We start from the raw sequence: 24028 nt of genomic DNA, 5'->3' as shown, positions 1-24028 counted from the left end.
TATTTTATTGTACATACGTGGAGATTTTTGAGGCATCACTAGTTCCATCAAAGGTCGAATTCTGTTAGGTAATAGTGGACTAGGTCCAGCCACAGAACTGTCTCTGTCAGGGCTTTGGAAGTTTGGTCCAACAACTGTAACAGTCCTGCTCAGTGTTCCCAGGCCAGCAGGGGGATGAGGCTTGTTCGGTGGGGGCTGAATGGGTACAGCTGGTAATAGGGGTTTAGCCAATCCATGCTGGCTAGATTCAGATCCTTGATGGTTTCTTGCAGCTGTCTGACTTGATGATGTGTCCAGATCTGGCAACTTAGAATCTGTATCCTTTCTTTTTGACTCCTTTTGTTGGGATTTTATTTGACTTTTTAAAGCATCAAACAAGCTTTTATACAAAATATTAGCACTTGCTTTTATCTCTCTATTTATTCGGGTAGACCTCCTTCCTGAAGGGTCTTCACGATGCAGATCAGGAGGAGCATTATCTGAGGGGGCATACTCGTGTTTGCCAGTAGAGTGGCCTGGGTCTTCCTTTCGCTTTAATCCTTTATGTGTCTCCTGTCTTTCAACCTCCTCATTAAAACTGGTGAAACTACTATCAGCACTTGCAAATGGAGGCCTAAAAGGCCCAGTTTCATCTTTAGTTTTATTTTCTGTAGAGAAAGAGAATAAGCTGCTCTTCTGCCTTTCCCCTGATGAAGCTGCTGCAGAAAGTTTCCCAAATAAAGGCTTTTCCGATGCCTCCTGATTTTGACCAGCACCTGGAAAGATTGGTTTGAAAGCTGTATTGGATGAGGCTATACTAGACATTTGTGCAAAGGGGGAGGAAGCCATGCTAGTTGACACTTTAGATTCTGGAACATTAGCATTGGTAGTCATTTGAGTAGCTCCACCAAAGGCTAGACCAATACTTTTAGTCTGTTCAGAGGAGCAAGTACTTGGAGGTGGACCAAAGATTGAAATTTTTTCACCTGTTTCTGCAAATGTATTATTTCTACCAGTTTGTGTGGTGGATACAGTCCCAAATTTAGAAGACTGGGTGGATGATGTCTGGCCAGAGGGAGGCTGTCCAAATTTAGTTGTTTGGCTGAACAAGTTATTCTGTTCAGTAGTTGTCTGTCCAAAAGCAACATTTTGACTTGATCCATCTGGTCTTGATTGGGCGGAAGATGACTGACCCAAACTTTGCCCAGATGTGTTCTGCCCAAACAAAGGGGTCTGGCCAGAAGCTGGCTGGCTAAAAGCAAAGGTAGTGCCAGACACTGACTGTCCAAATACTGAACCTTGACTTGATTCCCCCTGAGACTGTTTACTCAACTGTTCAAACACAGATGATCCTGAAGCTGCCTGTCCAAATACTGGGCCACTACTTCCAAAGGGTGTAGACGACTGGCTAGAAACAGTCTGTGCAAATGGAGAAGCTGCCTGATTAATATTGGACTGAGCAAACAAAGTGGACTGATTGTTACCTTGCTGAGAAAAAAGTGGATTAGACTGACTAGTTGTTGCTTGTGTAAAGGGGGATGCTGACTGGCTACCAGCACCCTGTCCAAACAGAGGTGTTTGGTTAGAACTTGAATGTCCAAAAGCAGGACCTGGCTGCACAAATGCAGAAGAAGGTTGGGTAGTGGATGTCTGTCCAAAAGGAGAGGCAGATTGTCCAGTATTTCCTTGTCCAAATGCTGGGGCTGTCTGTCCAAATTTAGGTGCCGACTGTCCTGAATTGGCCTGCCCAAATATAGCTGTGGACTGTCCAGAAGCAACCTGCCCAAATACAGACCCAGGCTGCCCAGAATTGGCCTGCCCAAATAGAGATCCAGACTGTCCAGAAGTAGCCTGGGCAAATGCAGATCCAGATTGTGCAGAGCTGTCTTGTGCAAACATAGATCCTGACTGTCCAGAGTTGGCCTGCCCAAATATGGTACCAGGCTGCTCGGATGTCGTCTGCCCAAAAACAGAGTTAGATGTTCCAGATGTGGCCTGTCCAAATACAGGACCAGACTGTCCAAATGCAGGGGCTGATTGTCCTGTGGATGCCTGACCAAACATAGGAGCAGAAAAACCACTGTTTGTCTGGCCAAATGATGGAATAGGCTGTGCAACAGTAGTCTGTCCAAACGCAGGGGTCTGGCTAGGAGTACTCTGACCAAACACAGGAGCAGCCTGACTAGTAGTATTGAGTTGACCAAACATGGATGAAGACTGTCCAAATGAAGGGCCAGAGAGTCCACCAGCACTCTGGCCAAATACAGATGTCTGTCCAAACAATGCAGCGCTCTGACTGGCACCACCGGTGTTTTGAGGCCCTCCAAATGGATTATTAGAATTCATGTCTGAAGCAGAGGAGTATTGCAGGTCTATGTACAGATGTTAAAAACCTTTATAAAGAAAAAGTAAATAAAACAAGATTAAAATTAAGAATAAAAACTGGCAAAAAACATAACTAATAATATATACTTTAAGCTACCTTGTCAGGAATAATAAAATAGCCACAACAGATAAACAGTCTCCACATTTAAGGATTGGTAAGGTGCAATAAAATAATAATGATTTTTTTTTTTCACTTTTGTTGAGAAAAAACAAACTCAATTGCATGGATTTTAACAGTGTTTGTAGCAGATCCCTACCCTTTCCTGTGAAGATATAGTTCTTTGTTTCACCAGACTCACTGCATACTCCTTCAGAATGGGAGTGACTGGTTCATTATTAACCAGTTGATCTCTGGAAGGTTTTACCCCCTTCATGATCAGGGCATTTTTGCTATTCAGCACTGTGCTACTTTAACTGGCATGCAACACTGTACGAATATGAAATATATAATATTTATTTTCGCACAAATAGAGCTTATTTAAATTAAAGAAATGAAAAAAAAGACTGAAAAAAAAAAAAAAAAAAAAACACACACCACACAACATTTTTCCATTTCTATTATAAAACACATGCAATAAAATGAATTTTTTCATAAATTTAGGCCAAAATGAATTCTGCTACTATGGTGAAAAGGAAAAAAAAAATCCCACATCAACATTTTTGAGGACACTAGTATAGTTTTGATCGTGATCAAGATACGGATCTGTACAAACACTATACTAGTTATGGCGGTGAGCAGCGTTTAGTGTGACTGATTTTGGTGGGTAATCTGGCACTAACCGACACTGGCTGGAAGGACAACTGACTGACACTTACAGTGGATATAACAAGTCTACACATACCTGTTAAGATGTCAGGTTCCGATTATGAAAATAAATAAATAATTAAAAAAAGACAAATAGATCATTCCAGAACTTTTTCCACCTTTAATGTGACCTATTAACTTACAACTTAATTGAATAACAAACTGAAATATTTAAATGGGGGGGGGGGGGAATAAAAAACAAAAATAATGTGGTTGTGTAATTATGCACACGCTCTTATGACTGGGGGATGTAGTTGTGTTCAGAATTAAGCAATCACATTCAAAATCATGTTAAAAAAAAATAGGAGTCAGTACACACCTGCCATCATTTAAAGTGCCTCTGATTAACCCCAAATAAAGTTCAGCTGTTCTAGTAGGTCTTTCCTGACATTTTCTTAGTCGCATCCTACGGCAAAAGCCATGGTCCGCAGAGAGCTTCCAAAACATCAGAGGGATATCATTGTTAAAAAGGTATCAGTCAGGAGAAGGGTGCAAAAGGATTGCCAAGGCATTAGATATACCATGTAACACAGTGAAGACAGTCATCAAGTGGAGAAAATATGGCACAACAGTGACATTATCATGAACTGGACGTCCCTCCAAATTGATGAAAAGACGAGAAGAAAATTGGTCAGGGAGGCTGCCAAGAGGCCTACAGCAACATTAAAGAAGCTGCAGGAATATCTGGCAAGTACTGGCTGTGTGGTACATGTGACAACAATATCCCGTATTCTTCATATGTCTGGGCTTAGGAATGGCCCACCCAGAGCCCAGACCTGAATCCATTTGAAAATCTGTGGGGTGATTTGAAGAGGGCTGTGCACAGGAGATTCCCTTGCAATCTGACAGATTTGGAGTGTTTTTGCAAAGAAGAGTGCCATGCTGATAAGACTCATACCCAAAAAGACTGAATGCTGTAATAAAATCAAAAGGTGCTTCAACAAAGTATTAGTTTAAGGGTGTGCAAACTTATTCAACCGTATCATTTTAACTTCCCTCCACCTAAAAGATTTTAGCTTGTTGTTCAACTTGTTATACACATTTACTTTGAGGTTAAACTGATATGCCAGGTAAAACAGCCAAATGTATAGTTTAAATAGAGAGGTTTGCAGGTTTACCTCCCAAAAGATTTGTAATTCTGGACAGCCAGTCTTGCAACTGCAACTGACTTATTTCCTGGCTCAGCTTCCTATGTTGTTGCCGCACCACTAAAAACTATTTAGCATGATCACCCTCTGTCCAACCAGCTGGGAGATGACCCAGCAATTAGTAAATCTGAACCAGTAAGAAGAGTGATCTTCCTGCCTATTAGGTCTGTTATGGGATCCTAGATCATAAGGTTGGCTGAAAGGATTTGCAATACATAATCATCCGGTTTCAGAGAAAGATGGCGCAGTTAAGTGCAGTATTATAAATCTTTATTCTTGTAAGACTACTTAAAAATGGCTACTCGCATGTCCTGAAGAAACAGGATGTGCAAGAATTGTCTGGCGTAGAAGCACCACTCAGCTCTACCCAACCGGCAAAGAATCACCGTTGCCAAGAGGTCCCTCTCTACTGACCGAGATCCAACTATACAAGCTCAAGCTCAGGGAAGCCCAGTGATGTCATCTGATCGAGGTGGGTATGACTACACACTTTGGGGGTCCACCCCCTTTCTCAAGCCTTGAGCCTTATACTTCAGCATACACCTGATGATCTTTAACCAAGGAAGAGACTTTTTAATGCTTTAAAGCGGTGTTCCGACCGAAGTGACTTTTAAGACAAAAATATCCCTAGAACACTCATGCAGTGTAACTGATATGCTGTAAACTATGCCCAGTTTTCTATTTGCGCAGCATCAATTTCTTACTTTGTGAAGTTCCTGCACAGCGTGGCCACCTCCAATGTGAACAACTGAAGCCGCAGTGTTTTTCCTGGATTCTGTGCATACTGGCTACCCAGCATGCACCTGCGAATATCAAGCATGCGCAGTGCGAGCGAGCACACTAGCAATAGGTCGGGTTTCTGCAAGGAGCCAGCGATGCCCATTGCCTCCTGGGATTGATGACACACATCTTCCAGGAGCCAATGCAAAGCCGGAAATGACATACGGCACCGCAGCCACTAAAGGAGGACGTGAAATTAGATACAGGCATAAATCAGGTAAGTGAACAGAAAAAAAAAATATTAAAATTGCCAATTCGTTTTAAGGATGCACATTAATGCTGCATGGTGAGGAGTGAAAAATGTGAGTGGAACATTAATTTCTGTGATTTATCGTTGTTTCTGTGCTGTAATTTCATTCACATAATCTTCCTGTTGCAGCTGAAATTTTGCAAGTGGCGCACCACGTTTGCAAATTTGTCTAAAGTACTCTAAACTAGTTTGCAGCAGAGTTAAGCCACTCATGTCACTAAATTAGGAAATAATGTGGACCACTTCTTAAACAGGTGCAGAGGGCTGATTTTAAAGGCTAAGTTCACCTTTGCTACAAGTTCCACCTGTATTTAGGGTGGAGCATGTAACATGTTCCAGTATCTGCTTCCTCTTCCCCTGATCCCACCCTTGACAGCAGGCAGGGGATCTTTTCTCCTCACCCACTGTCGCAATTTTAAAGCAGCGTTCTGTGAATGAATAAACTACAAGTACCGTCAACCACTGCGGCTGACAGCTTGCAGTTCTCAAATTGCGAGGGCACTGGTGAGCGCGCTCATAGTTCATGGATTCTTTCTGCAATTCAGTAACTCCCTGCCCATATCGGAGGTATGGTCAGACAGCTTACTGAGGGTCTGCAGGATCCTGGCATGCTACCCGCAATCTGCTGATCACAAGTGCAATGTTTTACAGGTTCCAGAGTAAATAAAAATAGTAAATACCATTTTTTTTTTACCTGCAAAAAGATGTGCATTATTTATTTATAAAAAGGTGAACTTATCCTTTAAGGCAATTCTGCCACCCTTTTAGATATTCAGACAAAGTTGTGGGCGCAAAGGATTGCAACACCTTTATTACATTAAAGCGAATCTTCACTGCACCTAAGCACCACAAACCAAAAAACACTTTATTTAATTCGTTTTTAATATTCAAGCAAACTCCCACATTCATCCATGTCTTCATGCTTTATTTTGCTGAGAAATCACTCTGAAAAACAGCCCCTAGCATTTGTGGCCGGCGACATCTTGAGTAAGGGCAAATGATTATGTAGCATTTACTTCCTGGAATCCATTTGCCCTTAACTCAAGCATGCAGGAGAGTGTGCTTAGCTGCGAAAACCCCTCCTCCTTTCCCCCCCTCCTGAAGACTCCTGGGATATATGACATTTGCCTAGGAAAGAAACCAGGAAGTAACTGAAGAGAGAGATATAGAGATATATAACCTTGGATTACGAGCATAATTCGTTCCAGCAAAATGCTTGTAACCCAAAGCATTTGTATATCAAAGCGAATTTCCCCATAAGAAATAATGGAAACTCAAATGATTCCATCCACAACCATTTATTCATAAGTCCTTCAGTTTATAGCCCATATAAAAATATTATAGCAATGTGATAGGTTGTGCAACCATAAAACGTCCATCCACAAATGGAAGCCTCCACAAGAGGATTAGAAGCAAAATCCAGCAGGAGCTACAGAGTATAGAAGAGAAAAGAGGTGCCTCTAAATGTAGCAATATGGTTACATTTAATGAAGGTACAACATTTAGCAAGTCACATGGTTGAGGATTAAACAGGAACATCTAAGTATGCAGTCATCCGGGGTAAAGCTCTCCACATAGACCATCCTCCTCACCGCCAGCTCTCACCGCTGTCAGTCTGCAATCGTGACTGGGAACACTATCCTGCAGTAGAGCGTTCTGAAAGTGAGGTTTGAACCACTCGTGGAGCACAGCATGGAAGGGACAATGTCGATGGTGGTGTGGAGGACGGTCTATGTGGACAGCTTTACCCAGATGCCTGCATACTTAGATGTGGCTCTTTTAATCCTCAACCATGTGAGTTGCTAAATGTTGTACCTTCATTAAATGTAACCATATTGCTACACTTAGAGGTGCCTCTCTTCTCTTTTATACTCAGTTGTGACATGACGCTACTTGTATATCAAGTCAAAATTTATTTTAAAATGTTGCTGGTCTTGCAAAACGCTCTCAAACCAAGGTTTTACTGTGTATATAAAAAAGCAAGTTTAAAACAAGTAAAATATGATATACTTTCCTATCCATTTACGAATGCTAGCAGCATGAGGACTAAAAATAATCAATGTTGATTGGGAGAGTGAAGTTCCACTTTAAATTGTGACATTACAATAAATCTGTTGCTTTTTGACCACCGATACATAAATTGTGGCAGATTTGCGGACACAGCAACTGTATCTGTTACCTGGTGTTCAGCATCCAGCACCATCCATGGTCAGATATTAGTAATTACTCTTTAGGTTTTAGTATGCCAACAGCAGGAATGGGTTCCTTCATAACACACCATTATAGTCAACACATTCATTTACTGTACTGTGTGTCCTTTTCTTTATGGATGGGTTGCAATCCTGCTGCACTCCCCTCTAAACCCAGGGCTACAAAGGCAATTTTTAATCTCAGAAACTCCTAAAGATTAACGATTAACATTAAGAAGATAATGTGCTTGCAATTCGCACCACAATGCCCAGAAAACGCACACTTTTTTGGGCAATGCGGAGTGCGAATGCACCGCACATACGTGGAACAGCCTCAATCAAATGAATGTATTTTAAAATGTCATGCGAATTGGATGCGGTGTAATCCGCATCCAATTCACATAGGTGTGAACCCGGCTTTAGGCTGCATTCACACCTGAGCTTTTGCAGCTCATAAAACGCTCGTAAAACGCCCAACAAACAAAATCCCATTATTTCAATTGCACCTGTTCACATCTGAGCATTTTGTCACCTGAACCAAAAACGCCCTAAGCTCAAAAAAGAACATGAGCTTCTTTGGGGCAGATTACAGGCATTTTTCTGCCTTTTACATTGGTGACCTGTACAAAATCGCTGCAAAAACGCGGTAAAAACACCCGACTTTGAAACGCTCAGGTGTGAATGCAGCCTAAAGCTTCATGTACACCCTGCCTACATTTACCGTAGCAAAATCGCTGCACCATTTTGCAGCGGTTTTGCTGGTCAAAACGTTCCTATCCTGAACGAGATTCTTCCGCGTTCAGGAGAGAGAGGCTGAGGGAGGTTGAACCTCACCTAACCACAGCAGCTTCTAAACTCTGCTACAAGCCTGTGTGTGCATTGATACATATGCTTTTATGGAGTTGCGTTCAGGAGCTTTGGTAAAAAAACACCAAAAGCTCCTAAACTCAAAATTAGGAGCTGCTAGTGTACATGAAACCCTAGGCTCACAAAATTTGTCTGTACCAGTTGCTGTCTGCTAGCCAAAATAAAGTTGGTCTTAACCACTTAAGGACCAAAAGGATTTGCCCCCTTAATGACCAGGCCATTTTTTGCGATATGGCACTGCGTCGCTTTAACTGACAATTGCGCGGTCATGTGACGTTGTACCCAAACAAAATTGACATCCTTTTTTCCCCACAAATGGAGCTTTCTTTTGGTGGTATTTGATCACCTCTGCAGTTTTTATTTTTTGCACTATAAAACAAAGAGCGACAATTTTTTTTAACTTTTTGCTATAATACATATAAAAATATATATACAAATAAAAAAAAACTATTCATCAGTTTAGGCCGACATATTCTATATTCTTCTACATATTTTTGGTAAAAAAAAATAATCGCAATAGGCGTATATTGATTGTAGACACAATAACTTTTGCGCAAACCAAACTATGGGATAGATTTAGGGACTTTTATTTTTTTTTTAATTGTTTCTACTAGTTATGGCGGTGCTCTGCGATTTTTAGCAGGACATTGTGGTGGACAAATCTGACCCCAAATAACACTTTTTGGGGACCAGTGACATTATTCCATTGACCAGTGCCATAAAAATGCCTTGATCAATGTAAAAATAACACAGGTAGGGAAGGGGTTAACTGTGTACCCTTAGCGTGTTCTAACTGAAGGGGGGATGGGCTGCCTGGGACATGACAGAGATCAGTGTTCAGGAACAGTGGAAACAGTAGATCTCTGTCATGTCATCTGTCAGAATGGGGATCCGCCTTGTTTACAAAGGCAGATCCCCATTCTGTTCTCCTCACTGCGATTGCGGGTCGCCGGCGGACAGAGTCCGCCCGGCCCACGGGCACGTTCCCGCAGCTGGCACACCCACCTGCAACTGCGCCTGCAGACGTACAATGATGGCGATTCGCGCAGGAGAGCCAACCTGCCGCAGTACAACTGCGGCGGGCAGTCAACAGGTTAATTAGCTCCACTTAAAAAAGATATGAACTGTCTGTATTTTATTTTGAATTTGGCACATTCGTTTGCATCACAAAGTGGTGCATTTTGGAGCTACCTGAATTTGATGCACAAGTTACTTTCAGAACCAAAAAGGGTAGCATATGCTTCATGAATACTGCACAATACATTAATAAGAGGGATTAATGCCATTAAAGTGGCACAGCAGCTTTACTTAAAAAATAAAAAATGGGGAGGTCAGCCAGAGTTCCACTTTAACCCCGGGAGGCTTTACCCCCTTAATGACCAGGCCATTTTTTGCGATACGGCACTGCGTTACTTTACCCTTCCTGGCGGTAATCCTGAGATTGGCTCGGGGTGAATTTTCATTACCAAATGCGGTAACTGCTAGCCACACTCAGGATGGCATCATGGTATCCTGGGAAAGTTACTTACCCTGTCCCCAGGATCCTGCGATGTCCTCCCCCCGATGTACCATGTGTTGGGCTCCATTGCATACGAGCTTTACAACGAACGGGGATGAAGCCCGGCGCCAAATTCGAAGAGGTGCAAAACACATACAGTACACTGTAATCTTATAGATTACATTACTGTATCAAATCATTTCACATTCCTTTTGTCCCTAGTGCTTTGTCCATTGCCCTGCATGCAGTTTTATATTATATATACTGTTCTTTCTGCCTGGAAACTGGAGATTGTCCATAGCAACCAAAAAGTGTCCCAAAAAGCAGTTTTAGACCAGCTAGAAAACAATGATAGTAAATTATAATTACTTGCAGAATTGAGCGATAGAGATTTGTGGGGAAATTCATCATAAAACACTGAAAGTAAGGACATTTTTGCCACTGAGCAAATTTCAGTATTTTTGATTTGATTACATTATTGAATAAATGTTATTATTTGTTATATTTATAGTTATATTATAATTTATGATTTTGGGTTTCAAACTTTATTATACCCGGAATGTTTACTAGACTCTGGTTTGGACAGTTTTAAGTGAGTTATTCCTAATGACGCGTATACACGATCGGACTTTACGGCATACTTGGTCCGGCGTACCGGATTTCGTCGGACAATTCGATCCTGTGTGGGCTCCAGCGGACTTTGTTTTATCAAAAGTTTGATGGACTTCGATTTGAAACATGTTTCAAATCTATCCGGCAGACTCGAGTCCGGTCGAAAAGTCCGCTCGTCTGTATGCTAGTCCGACGGACAAAAACCGAGGCTAGGGCAGCTATTTGCTACTGGCTATGAACTTCCTTGTTTTAGTCCGGTCGTACGTCATCACGTACGAATCCGTCGGACTTTGGTTGATCGTGTGTAGGCAAGTCCGTTCATTCGGAAAATCCGTCGAAAAGTCTGCTGGGCAAAGTATGCCGTAAAGTCCGCTCGTGTGTACGCGGCATAAGAATTACAGGCCTACAATATAAAATGCCAAATTTCCATGCAAAATAATGTACCACTTTGAGACGCAAAAATCTGACAATCATACTGCCAGGGGAGGTTAACTGACAATTGCGCGGTGGTGCGACACTGTACTCAAATAAAAATGTCCTTTTTTTTCCCACAAATATAACTTTCTTTTGGTGGTATTTCATTACCTGTGCGCTTTTTTTTTTCCCCCCTTTACATATCCAATTAAAAAAAAAAAAAAACACAACTAATTTCATCATGAATTTAGGTCAATTTGTATTCTGCTACATATTTTTGGTAAAAAAAAAATCCCAATCAGCATAGATTGGTTTGCGCAAAAGTTATCACGTCTACAAACTATGGGATAGATTTAGGGACTTTTTATTTATCTTTTTACTAGTAATGGTGACGATTAGCAAATTTTAGCAGGACTGCAAGCTTGTGGCAGACAAATTGGACACTAAGTGACACCAATACAGAGATCAGTGCTAAAAAAAAAAAATGCACTGTCACTGTACTGACACTGGCAGGGAAGGGGTTAACATCAGGGGCAATCAAAGGGTTAAATGTGCTTTCTGTGTGAGGAATGTCGACACTAGACAAAGAGAGAGATCTGTGTTCCTGATTAGTAGGAATCACGGATCTCTCTCTGTGACAGAACGACAGTCTGCCTAGTTTACAGACCACCATTCTGTCAATCCCCCACCACCCACAATGATCGCGGGTGGCCGTCGCAGCCCCCCCCCCGGACCCGCTGACTGGCTCCCGCTGCGTCCAATCACAGCGGGAGCGGGTCATGACGGTGCATGCGTCCCAGACCAGGAAGCATGAACAGGTACGCTGTTTCGCGCAGCTGGGCCGCCCTGCAGCAGTAAATGTGCGGTGGGTGGTCCGGAACTGGTTAATGGAGGAGATGAAACATTATGCTTATTTCCCTTCAACATCGGAAGATATCCAGCAGTGCCATCAGCACAGAATTGGCAGAAACCAGTGGGACCCAGAAGTGTTTTTGTTTTTTTATGGAAGATTGGTGATCAAAAACAGAACTGATGCAGTTTTGAGGGCAAAGGGCGCTCACACCAAATATCGAATTGATTTGGATTTCTCCTCATTTACTTTTCATTTTGTTAACATATAAAAATGTAACACTTCTATTTCTGAAATCATTCTTAATATACAGCATCTAAACCCCAAAACAAAGATAGAAAGAGAGAGAGATATTAGACCTCACCAGTCTGTGGTGGCAGAACGTGTTTACTTTTATCAGGCTAAGAACATTTTCAACAAGCGCAGAAAACATCCGTTCATCTTACCAGAAACGCCAGTACACTCCCCCGGGCTCACAGCAAAAACTGCAGCCACCACAATCCAGTCATTCACAGCTCACACCTTTCAAAACAACATCTCTGTAATTCCCTTCACTGGCACTCACCTCCATTCGTATAAACAAGCTCAACCCTGCTTCCTCTTCCGTCAAAAACACTTCCTGTCCATCTGGATAAGTTGTTCCCCGGTCACTGAGCTGCAACAAAAGTTCCGGTGGCAGAATGTTCCCGCCTCCTGCTGGCAGAAGATGGAGGGAGTCCTGCAGCTCACAGATCGGAGAGAGGAGCACTGAGCAAGTGAAGCGTCTTTATTGTACAGTTAAGTGACAACCATTAAAATAATAAGCTAAACACAAAAGAAAAGTGTATAATGCACTTATTCCTCTAGTGAGAAGTGTGCCATAGTGGTCTTTAGACTGAGATCTGTGAAATATAAACATTCTAGATTCTGTTAGAAAGCAGAACATACGAATGTTTTAATGTTATTTCAGACAAGTGGTAATGCTTACCTCCCTCTGAAAAGAGATCTGTTGTGGTTCGCTTTTCAGAGGGCAGTATAGCCACATTCAGGGGGCACTACCAACACCTGTTTTTTTTTTTTTTTTCTTTTACCCCTTCTTGCCACCGCCCCCTGGATCTTTAAAGTGTTTGTTATCCTAAAAACAAAAAATGGATCCTGTCCCCTTAAAGTGGCTGTAAACCCATTCCACTAAAAAAAATAAAAAATAAACCTGCATGACAAAGGCATAATGAGCTAGTATGCATAGCATACTAGCTCATTATGAAATACTCACCTTAGATTGAATCCCCTACAGTGGTCCCCATACACTGGTCTGGCTGGTGACATCGCCCCCAGAGTTATTTCTGAGTATATCTGAGCACTGTGATCGGCCGGAGCCACGATGACGTCACTCCCGCGCATGCTGGAACGGCACGAACGAGCCATTGCTTCAGTGCGCATGTGCCGATGACGTCGGCACATGCTGATACAGGGGATATCTCCTAAACCGTGCAAGTTTAGGAGATATCCAGGGTAGCTACAGGTAAGCCTTACTATAGGCTTATCTGTAGTAAAAAGTGGATTGTAAGGGTTTACAAGCTCTTTAAAGCATGTTATACAGCACAGTGCGTGTGCTGTGTAATTTGGCCCCTCCCCATATCACCTGAAATACCTGGCTGATCCTGCCTGGCTATGCCCTCCCCTCTGTAAACTGACCACGGTTTATCATGGCTGCTGACCTCTGACACCATGGTCAGTTTATCTGTCATCCGCAGCTCTCCTGTGTCCTCCTGTGTCCTCCTCCCCTCCCTGCCTGTCAGCTCCGTCCACTCCACAATCCTCCCTTCCTGCTGCTCTCATATCTATTGTATAAGCATGCCATTCCCTCTGTTATATAATGCTATGTGCCCCAGTGCCTGTGCTGTGTAAAAAAAATTGCAGATTATACCCTCCCCTCCTCCAGGCTGAAGTCAGCGGCAGTGCTCGGCCCCGCCCACTATAGCTGTCAGCCGGAGAGAGCCGAGGAGTCACGTGAGCGCCGGGAGACGCTCTGATATAAGGTATAATCAGCAATGTTTTTATACAGCACAGAAACACATAGCGAAGCATCACGCCACAGTGCCTGTCAGGCTGTATGTTAAAATTTGGATGGGAAGTGGGGATCGGCTCAGCCACCTGTTTTTACCACCCCACCCCCATGCCCACTCGTGTAGATCATTGTCAGCGATGTGTGTAAGTCCTGGTGCTGCACATCATAGGTGCATGCACAAAATGCCTACATACCCTTATTACAGTCTGGGCATGACTAGGCTGCTCCATGATTTCTGTCGCTGTGTTCTTTTCTCCAGTGCCTAAAGCTCAGGATCGGTGTCCTGCCTCCAAATGACATACACTATATTTTCAAAAGTATTGGGACACCTGCCTTTACACGCACATGAACTTTAATGACATCCCAGTCTTAGTCCGTAGGGTTCAATATTGAGTTGGCCCACCCTTTGCAGCTATAACAGCTTCAACTCTTCTTGTGTTGAGGTGAGGACTCTGTGCAGCCCAGTCAAGTTACTCGACCCCAAACACACTCATCCATGTCTTTGTGGACCTTGCTTTGTACACAGGTCCAAATCATTTGGTGGAGAGGGGATTATGGTGTGGGGTTGTTTTTCAGGGGTTGGGCTTGGCCCCTTAGTTTCAGTGAAGGGAATTCTTAAGGTGTCACCATACTAAGACATTTTGGACTATTTCACGCTCCCAACTTTGTGGTAACAGTTTGAGGATGACCCCTTCCTGTTCCAACATGACTGCGCACCAGTGCACATAGCAAGGTCCATAAAGACATGGATGCGCGAGTTTGGGGTGGAGGAACTTGACTGGCCTGCACAGAGTCCTGACTTCAACACCTTTGGGATGAATTAGAGCAGGGACTGTTAGCCAGGCCTTCTTGTCCAACATCCAATGCGTAGAAATGGCTCAGGTCCCTAGCAGTAATATAGCGGATACCCTGCAGCGGTGGGCATGCGCAAGATTTTGTGAACTGCTTCCTGGGATGTCTATGTCATGGCAATAATCACATGTAAAATTCGGCAGGCTGGTTGTACCTAATATAATCAATCAACTTATGTATAATTAGCCTGCCCATACATGGTTCGAATCTTGGCCAATTCCTGCTGAACCGGCCAAGATTCAAACCGTCTATGGCTGGCTTTAGTGTGCTGGGAAACTTGTTTGTTATAAAATTGTGCCACAGGCTTCATTTTTAAATCTAGTTTATAAAAACTCTCTGTGGACTTGTATGGGTCTGTTGATGCCCATTCGAGAGGCGCTTATGAGCCACAAGGCCCATAAACGTTCAAAAGGTGTAGTTGTCAATAGCATTCAGATTGTGACATCTACTCTTCTTAGCATAGTATGTAGTGTGGCTATTCTACAATATAGCTTTTTTTGTCTTTTATAGACTGATGTCTCTACTCATACGGAATCTGCAGCGCGTGGTCCATTTTCGCAGAGCTCCATTGCGCAAGAATCTAGAGATTGCTAGAAGTTGCCTTAGTGTGAGGCATTTTGATGTGGGTGTGATATGTGTCAATGATGCCAAGATTAGACACCTGAATAAAACTTATAGAAAAAAAGACACCGCAACAGATGTACTGTCATTCCCATTTCACGAGGTATAAAACTAAGCAACATTTTCTAGAATCACAGACATTTTATTCTGATAGTTTCCATTTTTGTTCTATGCTATATGTATTTTGTGTTTGCATACTTGTAGGATCTCCATCCTGAATTTCTGCCCAAGCCATCATTTCAAGATGAATATAATCTGGGTGATATCTACCTCGGTGTTGAATTCATATATAAACAATGTCAGGAAACACAAGAGGCTTTTAACAGCATCCTAACGGTGAATTATATATCATGTGTTATTCATAAATGGGCAACATTTGATAAAGATGTGAATGGAAACACTTGCCAACACTGAAGGGATTATTACAGCATTATTGCCAGCAAAAATCTAAAGCCACCCAAAGACCTAACAGGTCAATCAAGCATGTATGTATAATCTGGCCATCCTCAGTCTCCAGGATTGGATGAGGGTCCATAAATAGAAAAAAATAAACCATTTTGGCTGACGTTTGAATTTAAATTGGACCTGTGCCCAGTCTGTGGATATTGACTTATTTACATATTCTCAACAAGTACTAAGAGTTTCAAAGAAGCCATCGCTAGCTGCTTGTATTATGAAGTTATTCATTCTCAAAGATTAAACACCTGCTAATTGTTACATTATAAGGTTGGCAGGCTGCTGAAATTTTTTTCCCCATAGAAAAAATCTAAGATTTCAGTGAATCTGCAGAGAAGTTTGAGGATGAATTTCTCCACAGTGCCCGTAGTCACGGAAGTTAAAGTGGATGTAAACCCTCTCCCACACCCAGTGAAGTGAACAGCCTCAGATGATACACAGGGATGAAACAAATCTCCCTACAAAAGTTTTACATGTATATCTGCTGTCTTCAACTTTATATATTCTTTAGAATTCTTACATCGTGTTAAAATTTTTACTTCCTCATTCAGCACTGGGTGTGGATTCTTGGCTTACACTGTGTGACAGCTGATTAGAGGAAAGGCATAGCCCCCCACTTCACATAGGCAGAACAACGAAGATACTTTCAGAGCTGTGCTTTGACAAGACAAGCTCTCTGCTAATCTATTTCTAGCAACCTTTCCGACACAAATCTCAGGCTGCTTTTATCTCCTAGGAAAAAATATATATATATTTATCTAAAGTGAGTAACTCAAATAAAAAACTTGTATGTAAGAAATTCAAAAAAATATATATAATAACCTAAGGATTTATTTAAAAAACACACTCCCCACACTGGGGTACTCACATTCAACAGGTGTGTAAGTACACCACTCTGTTTCAGGCTTTCAAAAGATATAAAACCGCCGATATGGTGTGTAGTATGGTATGCTCCTCTCCTCGATACAACTCCATGCTGCCAGCTCCGTCCTGGCCCCTCCTCTACGCGTGTTTGACACAGGGATCACGTGTCTTCATCAGGGGGATCTCTGATGAAGTGCACTGGTTTCAGCGATATTATATATGCACATTGCACTTTAATTATTATCACCGATTGTCACTTAGGAGTTTATTGCTCATTATTTATTTATTGGTAATATATTTTTTTTGAATTTCTTACATACAAGTTTTTTATTTGAGTTACTCACTTTAGATAAATATATATATATTTTTTTTTTTTCCTAGCGCAACGCACATATTTATTTATTTCACTATTGCACAGTTATGAAACATGATCTGCCTCTGCAGCTAGTTATCATCATCATTTCTAATTTATAGGCATTTATCCGTTGTGGCTCGCAAGACCTTTTTTCTATTTGCTTTTATCTCCTGTCAGACGTTATCATGCTGATAACAGAGGAATGAAACAGCAGAAAGACACAGGACTCAGGGCTCTGGAGAGAGATAAGTAAACATTACAGATAGATGTGCCTAAGTCGAATTTCAGGAATTGGGTTTACATCCACTTTAAAGTGATTGTAAAGTCAATATGTGACTTTACATGTATCCCCTCCAGGCATTCTGCCATCCACTACTGTGTTTTTTTGGGGTTTTTTTTTAAATGAAAAGGCTAAATACCTTTTGTCACACCGCAGCTGTGTGGTCATGTGATCCCACTGTGCTGACCAGCCCCAATCTATGGAGAGAAGCGGGAGGGGCCGAGATTCCCTCAGCCGGCCAGCACAGGGAGATCTCGGCCCCTCCTGCTTCTCTTCATAGATCGGGGTCGGCCAGCACAGGGGGATCATGTGAACGCACAGCTACGGTGTGACAAAAGATGTTTAGCCTTTTCATTTTTAAAAAACAAACCCACTGTAGTGGATGGCAGTATGCCCGGAGGGGATACATGTATATTAGCTGCATAATGCAGCTGAATAGCAGCTGGAGGGGTGGAAGGACAGCCGCTCTCATGATGACAGGGAGGGAGGGGAGAGACTCTCAGAGCACAGCAGCGGATGTTGGAGGCACGTAAACAGACCACGGTAATCAGGGCTCAACAGCTCAACACCGTGGTCAACAGAGGCTGAGGGACACAGGAACTGGCAGGATCAACCAGGTTTTTTACAAGTTAGGAAGAGAAAGATTACATAGCACAAGCACTGTGCTATACAGCATGCCTTAAAGGAACGGGATCCTTTTTTTTTTTTTTTTTTTTTTTTTTTTTCTTTTTTGTTTAGGATTACAACCACATTTAATAAGAGCTTGTTTTGAAATACTTTTACAGCTTGTTTAACAAATGTAAATGCTTTAGTGTGCATAGTGTGAACACAGGTTCACTTTAAATACTTGATCACAGCTTCTTTTGATTCTGCATACATTTTCATACATCCATTGTTTTGTCATGGGGTGTTAAGCAACACTGCATAAATTGTTGGGCATTAGTACAGTGCTACTTGAAAGCTGCTGAAAAAGTGGGGCCTCCCATTTAATCTAAGAAGATATTAGAAAGGCAAGGTGACTGAATTGTAGTTGATATACAACCTCAATTTAAAAAAACAAAGTTGGGACGCTGTGTAAAATCTGCTTTAAAACAGAATGCAATGATTTCAAAATCTCATAAACCCATATTTTATTTGCAAAAGAAAACATATACAAATTTAAAATTTAAGAAAATGTGCCGTTTTTAAGAAAGAAATAAGGTAATTTTGAAATTGATGGCAGCAACACATCTCAAAAAAGTTGGGACAGGGCAACAAAAAGCTGGTAAATTAAGTGGTACTAACAAGGGAGAACATTTTGCAACTAATTAAGTTAATTGGCAACAGGTCAGTAACATGATTGGGTATAAAAAGAGCATCTTGGAGAGTCAGAGTGTCTCAGAAGTAAAGATGGGCAGAGGTTCACCAATTTGTGAAAAGTTGCATCAAAAAATTGTCAAACAATTTCAGAATAATGTTCCTCAATGTAAAATTGTAAAGACTTTATATATTATCATCTACAGTACATAATATCATCAAAAGATTCAGAGAATCTGGAGAAACCTCTGTGCGCAAAGGACAAGGACGAAACGCAATATTGGATGCTTTTAATCTTTGGGTCCTTTAGATGGCACTGCATTAAAAACAGGTTATAATTCTGTAATGGACTTCACTGCTGGACTTCACTGTCTGTGAACACAATTCACATTGACATCCAAAAGTGCAAGTTAAAGCTCTGTCATGCAAAGATGAGGACATCTCTGTGTCTCAGTCTAGCCTGCGGGTTTCTGTTTGTTTAATTCTTACCTCCTTGCTGCAGAGATTCTGCTTGATCTGTGATTCCATTCACATGTGCTGCTGGCTTTTGTGTTCACCTATAGGCATCGCCTACTCTATTGTAGATTTGTATCCCTTTCCCTTCTATCACTTCCTGGCCTGCCTCCCACTCTGCTTCCCAATATATAGACATGCTTAGTGCAGCCTTGTTTTGCCTTTGCAACTTCATAGTTTCTCTGTGCTCCTGGTTTGCCTTGTATTGCTTGCATTCTGAGCCTGATTACCCGAGTACCGACCTCTGCTTCGTCTACCGTTTTCACTTGCCTGCCATCTGTTCTGACTTCGGCTCATTTTCCAGATCCCCTTCTGTCTCATGCCATCTGTACTCTACACACGCAAGTGGTTTCCACATTATCAGCTTGGCGTACCTGGGTGCCGCAACCCAGTTTGCTGCAAGTTCATCACCACCATCAAGAGCCCTGGTGATAAAGCAGGCTGGGGCTCAGACTACGTGCCCTGGTGACTGCCGAGTTGGCTTTCTACAAGGGCTCACTACAATAGAGTATAAAGTGAATATCAATCTGCGCAATCTTGTGAAATAAAGTGGTATAAACAAATTTTGAATAATTAATAATAGCTGCTATCACTAACAAGTGTACTCACTTCATTTAAAAGGTGCAAATAATCAATAGACAGTGCTACGCTATAAAGAAACATCAATAATAATAAAAGTGGAACTAAAAATGATAATCGATATTGCTGAAAGTTTGTATAGTGTATCTGTGACTGATTGAAGTGAATTAAAAAAAAATCAATACATCAACAGTGCAAAAATCCAATATACTTGTGCTTTCCTCCACCAGTCTCACAGGCTGCTCACCTCACCTCATCAAATCAGCAGTGTTCCCCCTTGGGTATAATAGAGGGCTGGCATGGTGCTGGTAATCACTTTTCTACTTCAAATCGCTTATTTCCATGGGTCAAAAACCCTGATCATCTCACCAGATATGATAGATATGCAAAAGAAGGAAGGCAGAATCTAGTGCTCTCCGCTTAAAATGTTTAATAATATATAAAAAAGGTAAGGTATAAAACTCACAAAGATGGCTCTGAAAGCCGTGTAAGCTGAAAACACATTTCAGAGACAATATGTCTCAAGATGGCCGCGATGTAACGTCAATACGCAGGCTCCGTCCCCTAGACGCGTATTAACCCCTACTGACTTCTTCAGTAGGGGTTAATCTGAACATGATTCAGAAATGCCACCATCTTCTCTGGACCAAAGCTCATTTAAAATGGTCTGTTACAAAGTTGAAAACTGTTCTGTGGTCAGACGAATCCAAAATTGTAAATTCATTTTGGCAACCATCGGTGCCACATCATCCGGACTAAAGAGGAAAGGGGCCTTCTGGCTTATAACCAGTGCTCAGTTCAAAAGCCTGCTTCTCCGATGGTATGGATGTGCATAAATGCATATAAAATGGGTAGCATGCACATCTGGAAAGGCACAATCAATGCTGAAAGATAAATCCAGGCTTTAGAGCAGCATATGCTCCCATCCAGACAATGCCTTTTTCAAGGAAGGTCTTGCATATTTCAGCAGGATAATGCTAAACTGCATCTATGACAACAGTTTGGCTTTGTTGTAAAAGAGTCCAGGTGCTTAACTGGCCTGCCTGCAGTCCAAACCTTTCACCAACTGAAAATATTTGGCTCATCTTGAAACAAAAATACGACAGAGAACACCCAGGACTATTGATTAGTTAGAATCCTATATTAGGCAAGAATAGGACAACATTCCTCTCCCAAAATTCCAGCAACTAGTTTCCTCTGTTCCCAGATGTTTACAGAGTGTTGTTAAAAGAAGAGGGGAAGCTACACCGTGGTAAACTTCTTTTCCAACTTTTTTGTGATGTGTTGCTGCCATCAATTTCAAAATTACCTTATTTTTTTTCTTAAAATAGTCTATTTTAAAATGTTCAAACTCGTACATTATGTATTTTGGGATCATTACCCCTCATTTTCAGTTTATTTGTTTGGTATCTTGCCAGTCTCTCATGACATTATGTACTTTGTCTAGTGTTATCAGATACTGGAAAGTTACCGCCAGGTTGTGCTCTTGCGAGCTATTGCTGGTTCTTTGTAGAGCTCTTGCTCACATTTATTGTTTATTGTAGTAATGGCACACTCTTTTGTAAATGCACAATGTCTAAATAAAGAATTACAAAAAAAATGGTCAATTTTCTCAGTTGAAACATTTTATAGGTTTTCTATTATGAATAAAATATGAGTTATGAGATTTGCAAATCATTGCATTCTGTTTTTATGTAGATTTTATATAGCATTCTCACTTTTCTGGAATTGGGATTGTATACTGTAAATACTACTACTTCTAACATGTTACTAAATGTAATTTGGAGTCATTAAAGAGTATGTTACCCCCCCATATACCTGATATGTGTCTATTGTACCATGTACTTCTATGAAAAAGTATCCTGTTCTCTTTGTATTTCTTCCTTTGTGTGAAATACCTGGTATTCCTGCTTTCCTATCTGAAACTCACCACGCTAGGCATGAGAGCACATCTATCTGTGTGGTCAGTTTGCTGACTGTGCTAGATGCTCAGCCTGACTGTCCTCCAATGATCAGACTTGTGCTTACATGCCCCACCCCTGCACAGCAATTCACTGAGAAGATCAGTGTACTGCTCTTTCTCCACCTCCACCTCTCTAAGCTCCTTATGCAGCTAAGAACAAAATGTTTTGTCTTTCATTGCCATTTTAAATTGAACGGGTAAGGGTTCACATATACGTAAAAAAAAATAAATAAATAAATAAACATATGACATATGACTTATACTTCTTGGGTGTTTTCTCTGTCAGGTGACAGCAGTACATGGCCTTTGTCATCTTCTTGGCTATACTCATGACAGACAAGAAGACTGGAGACAGGTTGGTGTATGCACACAAAAAAAAAAAAAATACAAAAGCATGAAAATGGCACATCCTGAAATTTAACATTTTACAGCTCAAAAAAAATGATACACACTTTGTTGTAGCTCAGGTTGAACCCTATTTAATTTTGTTTTGTTTTTTCTGCACATCCTAGTTCATTAGAAGTACATTCTGCCTGCTTGTTATGTGCAGCAACTTAGGCCACAAAAATCTCTTAACTACTAATATCTATGATAATTTACATGAGAATTATATTTTATACTGCATATTTTTGTAATTTTATTTGTTCTGTGTTCAATATAAATATTTAATGGTATACCAATCAAATATTCTTTTTTTTTTTTCTTTTTTTGCCAACAGATGTTTGATAAAGAAAATGAGATTCTGTGTGAAATAAATAAAGCCACTGGATCTGCATTAAAGCCATTGACCACAAACCATTTTGACCACTAGTAATGGAGTTATCTGTAACTGTAACATTTCTGTGTGGAGTTGCTTTTTTAAGTGCTCATACACAAAGAAATGCATTTTTTTTACATCTTTGTACATAGTAAAGTGTAAATATCACGGACAAGCAGATGCCCTTGAGTTTTTTATGGTTGGTAAATTCTTTCTTATCCGAATCATCAAATGTACTGCACTTCACTGGTGCCTCTGCAAACTGCTTATCCTTGCCAGCTCAGGTCCAACATCATATCGCAATGGTCTGATCCCTTGTTAGAACATATGTCATATGTAGTGGGGATACTTTGCTTATTCACAATTTTATTTTTAGAGATATCTTTGGCTCAAATATTTGCAAGACAGAATGGGATTATGAATAGACAAATATTCTTACAAGGGTGTGGAACTTGAGCTAAGAGGGATGTCATAAATTTGAAGGTTTGACAGATGGATACCAGAGTGACACTTTCAAGAACATCAGAGAATGACAATGGCTATTCTCTAACACGAAAAAAACAGACCTGTCCAAAGATATAGCAATGTCTTTGCCAAATATTACAGCAAAAATGACTTTAAGCCCTGGTTCACATTGGTGCGTCTTGACATTTTGCCGGCAATGGCACCATCCTAATCGGTGCGATGCTGCATTTGCGTTTCTGTATTACTTTTTGCGATTTCCATTGATATCTGTGTAGAAACCCGCACAGATGTCTGTGAAATCGTCGCCGAAATCGGGAGTTCATCTGAAGCCTGGGGATCCTAAAGTGGTTACCAGGGGAAAATAGTATAAAAAATTACACACAAATATAAATACCCTTCTTCCACCAATAAAAATGACAGCATTGTCTTTTTTTATTGGTGGAAGAAGGGTATTTATATACAGCATCTCACAAAAGTGAGTACACCCCTCACTTTTTTGTAAATATTTTATTATATCTTTTCATGTGACAACACTGAAGAAATGACACTTTGCTACAATGTAAAGTAGTGAGTGTACAGCTTGTATAACAGTGTAAATTTGCTGTCCCCTCAAACGAACTCAACACACAGCCATTAATGTCAAAACCGCTGGCAACAAAAGTGAGTACACCCCTAAGTTAAAATGTCCAAATTGGACCCAAAGTGTCAATATTTTGTGTGGCCACCATTATTTTCCAGCACTGCCTTAACCCTCTTGGGCATGGAGTTCCCCAGAGCTTCACAGGTTGCCACTGGAGTCCTCTTCCACTCCTCCATGACAACATCACGGAGCTGGTGGATGTTAGAGACCTTGCGCTCCTCCACCTTCTGTTTGAGGATGCCCACAGATGCTCAATAGGGCTTAGGTCTGGAGACATGCTTGGCCAGTCCATCGCCTTTACCCTCAGCTTTTTTAGCAAGGCAGTGGTCGTCTTGGAGGTGTGTTTGGGGTCATTATCATGTTTGAATACTGTCCTGCGGCCCAGTTTCCTAAGGGAGGGTATCATGCTCTGATTTAGTATGTCACAGTACATGATGGCATTCATGGTTCCCTCAATGAACTGTAGCTCCCCAGTGCCGGCAGCACTCATGCAGCCCCAGACCATGACACTCCCACCACCATGCTTGACTGTAGGCAAGACACACTTGTCTTTGTACGTCTCA

The 24028-nt window shown here is 41.4% G+C and overlaps 2 protein-coding genes across 3 annotated transcripts in view; one reads left to right on the top strand and one right to left on the bottom strand.

The window, feature by feature from the left end:
- The window catches only part of MCM3AP (minichromosome maintenance complex component 3 associated protein), a 129812-nt gene extending 117414 nt beyond the window's left edge, over positions 1-12398 (bottom strand). The window contains exons 1-2 of the mRNA XM_073633706.1: positions 12343-12398; positions 18-2372 (exon numbers count right to left, since the gene is read on the bottom strand). Of these exons, the coding sequence (XP_073489807.1) occupies positions 18-2325 (2308 nt within the window). The 5' untranslated portion in view covers positions 2326-2372; positions 12343-12398. The remainder of the gene's footprint in view (positions 1-17; positions 2373-12342) is intronic.
- Positions 12399-12422: 24 nt separating this feature from the next.
- On the top strand, positions 12423-23218 carry YBEY (ybeY metalloendoribonuclease). 2 transcript variants are annotated; one of them, XM_073633704.1, is made up of 5 exons: positions 12423-12553; positions 15187-15400; positions 15502-15633; positions 21890-21958; positions 22322-23213. In XM_073633704.1, the coding sequence occupies exons 2-5, from the start codon at positions 15191-15193 to the stop codon at positions 22412-22414; spliced, it is 504 nt and encodes a 167-aa protein (XP_073489805.1). In that variant the 5' UTR covers positions 12423-12553; positions 15187-15190; the 3' UTR covers positions 22415-23213. The 2 variants fall into 2 exon arrangements, with proteins under 2 accessions (XP_073489805.1, XP_073489806.1); XM_073633705.1 differs by lacking the exon at positions 12423-12553 and having other exon boundaries at positions 15191-15400; positions 22322-23218.
- The last annotated feature ends 810 nt before the right edge of the window (positions 23219-24028 follow it).

The sequence above is a fragment of the Aquarana catesbeiana genome, linkage group LG06 (assembly GCF_042186555.1).
Source record: "Aquarana catesbeiana isolate 2022-GZ linkage group LG06, ASM4218655v1, whole genome shotgun sequence".
NCBI lineage: Eukaryota > Metazoa > Chordata > Amphibia > Anura > Ranidae > Aquarana > Aquarana catesbeiana.
The sequence above is the reverse complement of the archived record's forward strand: the minus strand, read 5'-3'. Positions and strand labels throughout refer to the sequence as shown.